The sequence below is a fragment of the Mercenaria mercenaria genome, chromosome 14 (assembly GCF_021730395.1).
Source record: "Mercenaria mercenaria strain notata chromosome 14, MADL_Memer_1, whole genome shotgun sequence".
NCBI classification, from domain to species: domain Eukaryota; kingdom Metazoa; phylum Mollusca; class Bivalvia; order Venerida; family Veneridae; genus Mercenaria; species Mercenaria mercenaria.
Genome location: NC_069374.1, coordinates 70,235,909 through 70,247,686, shown reverse-complemented (window position 1 = coordinate 70,247,686; position 11,778 = coordinate 70,235,909). Strand labels below are relative to the sequence as shown.

Below are 11,778 nucleotides of genomic sequence, written 5' to 3'. Positions count from 1 at the left end.
AAATATACTTGTTGGATTTTTGAAGCAACCCGTCTGTAATATTTTTCTGTTACATCTTCTTTTTGTTGTGGGTCTACTTTGAAAATACGTGGCTCTGTGGTTGTGTTTGTGGTGTTCTCTGCTTCCGATAATTCTGCCCTTACCTATTATCTTTTATTGTAAACTATATTGCTTGAAGGATCGAATTCAGGTAATTAAAGATCTGTTAATCATAAACTTCCGGTAAGTAATGTTTCTCAGGTTTATTGGGGCAAATCGAAGTTATCAATAATTCATAGAATAATCATTCTTTGACATAAACCTTTTTTTACAAAATTTACCTGTTTAGACTAGCTCTACAAGATTGGGTGTTAACCACCCACATGTTTGAAGTCGCAGTACGTATTATTTTCCTGAATGAACATACATATATATATATATATTGTGACCGTAACTTATAAGGTCATGTATCTGTGTGCGGAATTTCAGTAAACTGTGATATTTTAAAAAATGTTAGGTATGTACATTACATTATAATTACTGATTATTTAAGAACTACCGGTATATTATTTTATGAACAATAGTAAAATTGTATTTTTTCTATATTTAGTACGGATGTCAGTGCTAAACCTTTATTACATTCTGGTATTTCGACAAAAAAGTGTAACTTTCTAAACTATCAGGTACATTAGACATTATATCCAAGCGTTCATGATACCGATTATTGAAATTTAATGAAATTCGAGAATGCTCTAATTTTACGCCTTTCAACCGCCTCGGTAGCCTAGTGGTAGAGCGTCTGCTTCGATTAGGTGGGTTCGATACCCGGCTGCGTCATACCAAAGACGTGTGCTCCCTTGCTCAGCCTTAAAAGGGAAACTGGCCTCTTCTCTCATACCCTCGTGGCGATGGATTCCATCAGGAATGAGGTGTCGAGAGTGATTAATATAAGCTGTAAAACTTGTTTAACAATCGACCTAAAATAAATTAGTATAAACTAACAGCGGTCGGTTATCACTATGCAGCGATGGCGTAACTTTCGCGCCTTTTCTTTTGCTGTTCATTCGGAAAAAGAATAGAGCGAATGTAAATATTTGTGTTTTACATTGTTTTATTTTCACCGTCTTGTAATATAGGAACATGGTAGGGGTTGAATAGTGAGGTTTTTTGCATATAAACGTATTTAAAATCCCAAGTTATGCTTTCTCACTGACTGAAGTGTTGTGTTCTTTCGCCATGTATATTTGTGTCTGTCTGTTACTTCTGTGTGATTGCATTATTTTGTGGTAATGTGAACATGTGCTCAGCAGTTGTGTACGTGCATACATTTCGTGTCTTTGTCATGATTATATATACAATACCAAAATAAAATGTAAACATAGAATACTATAATTTATATAATATACATTTTTGAACCAGTTTTATATGTTGAATCTAAGGCTTCGCTCAAGAAACTCAACTGTACTTCCATTTATTCGTCGAAATTTCATGAACATTGAAGTGTAACAATTCCTCAAGAATATTTTAATTGACCCTTAATGGTGTTTACCGGATCTGAAAGTTTATACTAATTAAAAATCCGAATATTGATTATGCTTATGCGAAAACTGAAGAAGTCGTAAAATGTGTCTTTCCTGTTTTGGGAAGACGGAACGATATCATATATTTTCATGAATATAATTTCTTAAATTGATTTTAAAGAATTAATCTAGCAGTTCACCTTTACTGTATATAAAAGCGACGTAGGTAAATATATTGTGGTCGGATAAACACACAAGTCGTTCAGATATGTATTACTAACTGGTACAAATGTATTCTTCAGTTAAAATTTGAGAGGGTTTTATCTTAATACCATACACTCGTTCCCCTGGGAGGTTTTGATTTACCGCTCTTAATTGCAACCATGCAGCATATCAATAACACCCGCTTTAATTAAAGTTTGTTGTGCATGTGTCCCTTCCTTCTTCCCCAGATATGTTTATTTATAAGTGACGTTTCTTGGATATCTAACTGTGTACAAATTGATATCGATATATGTATATTCATATGAAATTATATCCCTTCATTGCACTGGACATCCAGTTAGCTCAGAAGGCGGAACCAAGAAGCTGCTATACACTGGCGACACAAATGTTCACCGTGTACAAATACCGCATGCCGGTATTTGTTCTCCGCGGCAATTAAAAGACAGAAAATTCCGTATGACGTTATCTGTGGAAGTTACAGTTATTTGCAAAACAAACATGTCCATGCTAAACGGTAAAATGATTTACTCGGCGGAGCCAAAACACGTATTGACCGCAGCAGTTACGTCATGACAGACTGAATTTACAATAATGAAATTTCGTACACAAACGCCAGTGAAAATGACAAATGGCTGTGGCACTGATTGATTTTGTGAAATGAGAGTGATATTATTTTTATAATAGAAAGTCCTGTTTACATGTTTATTACATTTCTATCATGTATTCAACTCTTAGCCTTCATGACCGTCATGAATACAATAGGAAGTAAAATTTTTATGAAATAACTTATGACAAAGCACCATCTATCTATACAATGGCTAAGGTCCTGCCATGTAACATCATCACGGTCGACGTTGCTTGATTTGGCTTTCTGCTCTTTATTGGCTTCTCGAATTTGTTCAGCCTTTTCTGCAGCATCATTGTTTTCACTTTCGGCACTCTTTTGTTCAACTACTGGCTGTTCAACTCTGACAGCATGCTTTTTATTACGGCAAATTATTACGTGTGTAATGTGCACGAACCTTCTCACACTCATAGGGCAAAAAACCATCGTTTTTTAATTTGTAGATTTTTGTATTGAGAATGACAATAAACACGATAACAGCGTCCATAACGTACCATATACACACCAGGATCAAAATAAGTGGCAAAGACTCTGCCTTTTGCGGAAGATGGTAACTGACTATTGTCGTATATACAGATACTGCTAATAACATAGTCACTGAAAAACCGAGCCTTTCTCCGGACTTTTTCGGCAAGACAAATACGGTAGGTGTTAAAATAGCAATCGAAATTATAGGCAGTAAAATATGCAACATAATGAATAAGGATTTTCTTTCAAATGTCATAACAATTTTTAAAGTTCCATAAAACGAAGATTTGCTCGCTTCAATTAGTCTCCAAGGGCCATGCTCAGAAACTGAATGTGAAATTAAATCCTTCCAAGAAGTTTTTAAATGGAAATGAAACTTGCTGTTTCCAACGATGCTCAGTTTTATATCGCAAGTGTGAACATCAAATGGATAGAAGCTCATGTCGAGGTTGCATGTTGTCCTCGTGATCATCATTTCATCAAAAAATGCCAATCCCTTCGAGTCGTAAATTATCGAGTCCTGACAAAGTAAATATACATACTTTTTAAAAATACATTTGAAATAAATAACAAGAGTAATTATAATAATTGTCAATGTCAAGGATAAAGCGTAATTCTCTTTATTCCATGAATCACTTTCATCCGGGTTAGAAATTGTAATGTCCAACGGTTCAATTGAAACATGACTTCTCATGTGACACCCTTACTGGTTTTTCCAGTGAGCGGACTCGATAGTGGTTCCAATTAGCTTGAAGCTTTCATCACAATCGAGCTAAAACAAATAAGTATAAACTAACTAACTGAAACATTTGTTTTTAATGAATTACGAAAGGAATTCAAAACGAAGTCAGGAAATAACTATGTAAAGGACATTGATAACAAAAGCGATGTCGAGAACACTTTTCATGGAAGTATGTGAATCTATAGGTAAAAGTCCTAATCTAAGTCGTTTTGGTAACATTCGTTGCTTAACGAACAAAACAAAAGTACATTGATATGATTTTATAAGCATTATCAACTTGCGACTTGAACTTTGTCAGAATAATTTGTATATTTGATATATTGACAACGTAACACATAAGCACAGATAGTGTTTGACTCCCTTTTTATGTTGTCATTGCTATAATTATTGTTGAATTGCTGTAATTAATAGAATTTGGGTCATTTGTGGCTGATTTGGGTTCATTATATGGATAGCTGGATCCTATCATCACACATTATGTCATATACAAAAGTTAAAGGGAACCAGATATTTGATAGAGCAAGTACTCGTTGTAAAACGCTATGTTTAAATTTTGACCAATCAGAAACTAGTTCTAAAATAGCACGTCTGCTGAGGTATAAATAGGTAGATGGATGACAGAGAGCATTCGGTATCCGGCGGCGGAAGAAGACACATCGAGGATTCAACTAATAATTTATCCCAGTACCTTGATAAGGTGACTATTGCAGTTACCCTGTCAGGGCGGATAAATTATTAAAAAGAAGACGTTTGAAGTTCATAGACTAAAGAAGAGTTGCAGAATTTCAACAAGGTTTCGAGCTATAGGGCCAACGCATAGGAGTTTTACCTTAAAGGTAATTGAATGCTATAGACGATAGCAAATATAGGCTGAGCATCGGAAAGCTGAGACAGAGACCCAGAGTTTGGTAATCTATTGAGATAGTAAGAGAGTTCCAGCTTATAGACGGTTCAGCATTACTGGCGAAGTACAGCCAAGGCATCGGGGATATACCTATATGGTAGTTGAATGCTACATATGATAGCATATAGGCGCTGAGCATCCAGGAGTCAGGGCAATCTTAGAGTTTGAGAGGACAGAGGCCGAGCATCTATGCGATAGGACTCGTATGTTGTTGATTCAAAGACATTGTCTGACGGGAACTTCAAGAAAAAGACCAGTCAAGTATAGAGTCTCCAGCCTATAGGAGTTCGAGCTAATCATTTTTAATTGAAGATTGTTAGTTTGAAACAGTGATTTGCCTGATCCCTGAAATTGTCTAGCTCATAATAAAAATCATTTACGAATCATTGGTACACGAATCATTTAGGCAAGGTAGCCAGAGGAAAATTCTATATATGAGATATTTGGTCTCACCAGCTTTACGTTTTAACAAAGGTAGATTCTACATCGTTTGTCAGCCAGTCTAAGACATAGTCACCTTAGTGATTGGACCCAAACCATTGTTCAAGATACTAAAGGCGTAGGCACTTCCCTGGGTCATATAACCAGTATCCTGACAAACTTTTGTTACAAGTTGACACGATGTGTATGTCAATACGCCTGAAGATTCTTTCCCAGCAACATAAATTCACAATGATGAGGGACATATGTCATACGTGAGGCTTTTTTATATAAAAACTTGACGAACAAGCACATTCTCCTCTCCATAGAGACTATACAATATATAAGGTTCTATTTAGGTTTATGAAATTAAATATTAGATTAGATCCATCTTTTATGACCGACGGATGGACAAACAGACGGACAAAAGGACAAAATAGAAGGACCTGTTAATTCTTCAATTACTTTTTATCTACGTACGTTCCAGGTTTCATGAAACAGTTCTTGTAATTTAAAAGTGTTTTATGACTCTATATTTTGTAATTGGCAGTAGGTCAAACATACGGCCAAGCAGATGAACAAATGAAAAAAGAAACAAACTGATATTCATTTTCTCCACATTGTCTTCTCATTATCTGCTAAACATGAAAAAAGTCGTTTGTGCTTATTTATCGTAGAATCCTCTTTCAATATTTTCTTATCATTTGTTGCATAGCAACAACATAAAAGCACGTGCATATTTTCCATACTGCTATTTACCATTGTATCAACTTTCCTTAAAAGTTTTCAAGGTATCACAGGATCCCATGCGTCGAATTTTGTCATATGTTCAGAATGTTTGATGCTTTATCAAACACATTTTTGACATAGCAAAAAATTAAAGAGCGTGTGTATTCTTCATATTGCTGTCTATCCAGGTACAAAGGTTAATAAAAAAATATCTCATTCTTTCTACGTTATTGCTGGATTACATGACTGAATAACGGATAGATGGACGGACGAACTGTCGGACGGACGGATATACAGACGAAGGGCAAACCCTATGTCCCCTCATGTGAAACACCATAAGGGTACTTAAAAGAAAGTTAAGATATCTCTGACAGTATTACGTTCAGTAAACGCAACAAAAGTCACAAATCACATATCAGGCCATCCACAAATGGACACTACAGCCTTTTGAGTGCTTTAAAAAGACATTTACGAATTAAGTCTACGTGGACAGTGAACACCTAAGACGATCGATATTTCAAGGGGACTGTCTCAACATGATAATTTTAATTTATGTGTGGTAGGAAAACATTCCAATAATGATGGTACGGTCTGGCTTATTATGTTACCGCACAGGATAAGATTTGGATTTGTCTGTCCGTCTGTCTGTTCACCAGAGAGGTGTTTTGTTATGCATATCGCAAAATGTATTTGATCTAGCGTCATAACACTTTCCCGAAAGGTTCTTCAGTATTATAAGTTGCGCATCTGCGACAAAGTTGAAAAGATGAGCTTATCTGTTCGCAATGTATCCGTATTCCACCGTCGTCCGAAATGAAAATAAATCTTAACTGGGTTAGCTGGGATCAAAATGTAGGTCAGCAGGTAAAACATTGTGAAAACTGTAGAAAACGTAATATCTTGCGTCTCCATTCCTTTGTTGTTATTATACGCCCAAAGGAACGTGTTTTGGTGTTCGTCTGACCGTCTGTCTGTCTGTGTGTCCGTCTTAGGGGTCAAAGGTCATATAACTTTGTTTCGAGTGCGATGTGTAACTCTTAAACTGCTTGAAGGATTTTAAAAAAACTTGGCACAAATGTTCACCACATTGAGACGACGTGCAGAGCACATAGCTCGCTTCAAGGTAAAGGTCACACTTAGAGGTTTAAGGTCACATAACTTTGTTTTGTGTTTATGTTGCTTTGCATTGCGGTGCTCTTGTTTTTATTTGGCAGATTCCTTTTTTTGTTCACTTACAATATTTTATATTGAATTACTTCCCTTTTATGTTACTAGAAATAGGTTATTTTGTAGCTTTTTTATTATTAGCCGTAGGTAAAAACCGAGACCACTTTTCTTTGGTACAACATGGATGGTACCTGCAAAGTTAAGGTGTATTTTGACACATCTGTACCTGTTAATAATTTTAGTGGACTAAGAGTTTTTCGGGGATTTTCTTCCCTTTGTTGTCATTTTCCTTAGGACTTCAACAGTAAAGTTCTTTAAATTTTGCTCTTATCCTCTGATATTTGACTTTATCAAAACCTTTGGGGGCCTACGTGGCCGAGTGGTTAAGGTTGCTGACTTCAAATCACTTGCCCCTCATCGATGTGGGTTCGAGCCTCACTCGGGGCGTTGAATTCTTCATGTGAGGAAGCCATCCAGCTGGCTTACGGAAGGTCGGTGGTTCTACCCAGGTGCCCGCTCGTGATGAAATAATGCACGGAGGGGCACCTGGGGTCTTCCTCTACCATTAAAGCTGGAAAGTCGGCATATGACCTATCATGTGTCGGTGCGACGTTAAATAAAAAAAAAATATCAAAAACTTTTACCAAAAATTCTAAGTTAAAAAGTGACATAACTCTGTCAAAATTCAAATCACAGTTATGAGGATTGTTTTTCCTGGTGTAGACTTCGATAGTAAACAACTATTTTAAGTTTAAAGTCAATACCTTTGATAGTAACAGAGACATTTGACTTTATCAAAAACTTTAACCAAAAATTCTAATTTAAAAGGGGGCATTATTCTGTCAAAATTCAAATCAGAGTTATAGGGATTGTTTCTCCCGGTGTAGACTTTGATAGTAAATAAGTATTGTAAGTTTCAAGTCAATAGCTTTGACAGTAACAGAGATATTTGACTTTATCAAATATTTTAACCAACGGAGACGCCGACGCCAACGCCGGAGCGAATGCAATAGCTCTACTTTTTCTTCGAAAAGTCGAGCTAAAAACAGGCACATCCAAATTTTATATCACCTACGACAGTAACAGAGATATTTGACTTATCAAATATTTTAACCAACGGAGACGCCGCGCCAACGCCGGAGCGAATGCATAGCTCACTTTTTCTTCGAAAAGTCGAGCTAAACAAGCACATCCAAATTTATATCACCTACCGCATATTGATGATATAATTACTCAAACCCTATTGCCGTTATAAACTCTTTTTCATATCGCGCATAATATAATTAAACCATGTTGAGACGGTCCCCTTGAAAAAACTATCGCCTTAGGTGTCCACAGTCCACGTAGACTTAATCCGTAAATGTCTAATACCCATCAGCAAGATGCATATGCACACGCCATTATAATTAAGATATCAAAATGGAAGTTTTATTACATGCTCATTTCTATTCCTCGTTAAGTTACAATCGTATCGGAAACGTCAATATTTTTCTTTATACTGACGCCTGCATTTCATATCGGATGTGTGACGTAATTTAATGTGTGTCGTTGCATTAATTCCTTTATTTAGTTCAGTATTGTCAATATTATTCAGGCTATTGAACAAGTTCATATTGTTTACATCACATATGTTCGTGCAGATATGTATGTAATAAAAACTTTATTATCTTTGCATCGGGAAATATTCACTTGTTCTTTAGCAGAAGAATATTGCGTTCCTACTCGTGCATAGCTATGAATATTGAATCTCCGTCATCTTTATTCCAAAGTTACGTTATCATAAAAGGTCATTTATTGTTAGATAATATATGAACACTTTTGTGTTTTCAATATCTAGTGAGTTTTTTAAAAAGCCATGTTTAAAGCAGCTGTACACAGGATATAAGACAGAACCTGTTCGTGGTGATATTTATTTTACGAAAATTAGTACTTTTACAAAATTACACTGGATTGAACAGTTTTTGATAAGATAATTATTAAGTAATTGGTCTTAGTTATAGCCTTTTTTTTATGTATTTCTGCGATTTCACTTACTTGTGTTCGGTCGGTGTGACTGTTTGAAAAATCTGCATGGGGATTTCCTACTCGGAAAACGGGTTTCCATACATCCTGCCAGCCAAATATCACATATAATATATTATTGTCCCTTTCATTCCATTTAAAGCTTTTATCTGTCCACTGAAAATCATACTAAAGTTAAACAAACTTTGAATAGATTTCGACATCTGGTGCTTCTTGAGTTATCTTTTATTGGAAATACTCTGCTTTACAAAATTTGATATCATCGAAAATTACAAAAAGATGTTAAAGAAATGAAATTTGAATTGTATGATATAGAAATAAACACAACCAACACATTTGCAAGTATAAGAACGGGAAATAGAGAACTATAATTTTAATGTTGATTTAATGACGACCCTTCTTGACCGTCATGAATTAGCCCGACGTCGTCGTCAAGGATCTGCGGTCTAGTGTACATAGCGCATTATTACAATGTATATTAAAACACGGACGGTTTCCATTATTGTGGCTGTAAAGTATCCATTCAATAAAGAATTGTGGGTACATCTGAAGAAATTAACTATGGCAACACATGCTAAAAGTCTTTGTTGTAAAGAATCACACAGAGATAAGCTAAACTTGCCGCTGAAGAAAATTGAAGTGCCACAAACCATAACGTTCAGTTCGTAACATGACGTTTGTACTTCTGCGAAAATTGTCCGATGACTCAGTATAAAAAATGAAGAAGACTTGGTGAAAATGAAGAAGACTTGATATTTACAAACTACAAATCATAATTGTACTTGCATCCGAAACAATCAGCATGATCATTCAATCAAATTTTAGTTGTTTTGTTTAATGTTACATCAACACGATTTAGGTCACATAGCATCTAGTCTTGCTTGCGTGGTGGAGGAAGACACCAGCTGCTCCTCCGTGCATTGTATCAGTCAGTACCATCAATCTTCCCTCAGGCAAATGGATTGCTTCCCCACAAGAAGAATTCTACACACAAAATGTGGTTTCGAACCCATAGAGTAAGTTGTTTATATGTCAGCGCCCTTAATAACTATGCTGCGGAGGCCCCTCAAGCAATTACATTTTGCATTCTGTACCAAATTATTGCAAGTTATGATATTTATTCCCAGCTAAAATTGTTGTACAACTCATTGTGTCTTTAATAGCTTGATACATGTATCAAACATATGTTTATCAGTGTTATTTTTCTTAATCTATACGCGACAACTTACCATTATGTATTTTTCGACATTTGAACTGTATTATCTGTTGCTTCTGCAAAATTTCTCGACACCAGTTACACGTGAAAACCAAAATTTGGAAGACCATGTCCGACTGGGTCGTCATATATGGAAGGAAAATATACGGTATTCATATTTACGTTAATTGACGAAATGAATTGACAGAAATCAGCAGGAGGTAAAACAAAACATATTATTATTATTATTATTATTATTATATTGGAATTTGTTTTAAAAATGTCATATGTTTTCAAATGTTGCTTAGAAATATGAGAGGTCAGTGTCAATGATATAAATATTCTGTCTAGGCTATAATATGATTTTTTTTTCATCGGGTTTAAAACGATAATTCCCATATCAGTAAAATTAATTTGGATGAATATGAACGTAGTGTCATGATTGTACAGATTCTCGGTGCAACTATGCGGTTTCGGGAAATATTCAAAATAAGTATTTTAATTTATTTTTCGACGATACGCGATAAGGCATATCGCAGTTTCAGCAACATTAAAACACTCTATGACCTGTAACGTAAATGCGTGTATCTGGAGCAAGAATGTTGGTACATGTAGTACTAATATACGATAGCAAACGATAATTTCATATAAATTTTAAATAATTAGCAAAAAATATCGATAAGTTTAGAAACGAAATATAATCATATTTGCTGGATCTTCTCACCGACCTTCGTGTTATCTATTTCAACAACAAATCACTTCGTAAATATGACTCCTTTTTCTTACATCTATTACGGACACAGTGTAAAGTACTCACCTCGTATTCAAGCCCCATTACAGTTGACAGTTTTTGGTCAATTTCATCTATATCTCCAACTGCGACAAGATATACATGTATATCTATCTGCCAACGCGCACATACACATTTGTTTTTGTAAACGTATGAATGAACTGGGTCAATGACCGGTACATATATAAAGAAACTACTGACCAATCAAAATTCACAGTTCTACTTAATCCCCCAGTCGATTCATAATAATGATACCGTCAATGGCATACCTTTAGGTAGATCATGCTTTTTTCGTGATCTTATTCTCCCAACAAGTATCACTATTTACAAACCTTAGTGTAAACGTATTACGCTTTCTTTTCACTAAGTTTTACGATCTGTATTTATGATACTCTAAGTTTGTAAATTATATCTTTGTATATGATATATAATTATGTCTGTCCCCATCTAAACCCACATCTTGTTTGAAAAAAATGAGTCATGTTATTACATGTATGTAATCTGACATTAATAAAAGTAATTGTTGTTGTTGTTGTTGTTGTATAACAAACGGCCATGGTCCCTCAAACGGCAAGATATGTTTGCTATAATTGCTCAAAAGTCGGTCGGAGAGTTTCTTTATTTCTTTTACTTTGGGAACTGAATATTCATTACGATGGTGCGCCAGTGCGGTGCTCTGTGATAGTGAGCATAACATCAAGAAGAGTGAAGTAACCATTCCTAATATGTTTGGTTTATAATCCCTGCAAGAAAAAATAACACTTGCAAAACTTCCGATTTCTCTCATCATGTGTTATAAAATATTTAAGAAAAAGAATACATCTTTTTTTACGTTGACAAACTTATGAAAATTTTCCATTTGAATCCTTTACATAATATAAATACAATCCCTTAGCTTCAAAACAAAGCAGTTATAGTTATTAATTTGTATTCTTCTTCTTTTATTAGTACTTACTTTTGTCATTTCCCATTCAGCAAATACTTCTACCTTC

The 11,778-nt window shown here is 35.1% G+C and overlaps 1 protein-coding gene across 2 annotated transcripts; it reads right to left on the bottom strand.

Annotated features, from left to right (window-relative positions):
- Positions 1-2,412: 2,412 nt before the first annotated feature.
- Positions 2,413-11,527, bottom strand: LOC128548583 (acetylcholine receptor subunit delta-like). Of its 2 annotated transcripts, XM_053523850.1 has the most exons (3): positions 11,331-11,527; positions 10,814-10,900; positions 2,413-3,337 (listed from the first exon to the last, which is right to left on the bottom strand). In XM_053523850.1, exons 1-3 carry the CDS (start codon positions 11,502-11,504, stop codon positions 2,711-2,713), a joined length of 888 nt encoding a protein of 295 aa, XP_053379825.1. In that variant the 5' UTR covers positions 11,505-11,527; the 3' UTR covers positions 2,413-2,710. The 2 variants fall into 2 exon arrangements, 1 of the variants encoding a protein (XP_053379825.1); XR_008367170.1 differs by lacking the exons at positions 10,814-10,900; positions 11,331-11,527 and adding an exon at positions 8,814-8,871.
- Positions 11,528-11,778: the final 251 nt, after the last annotated feature.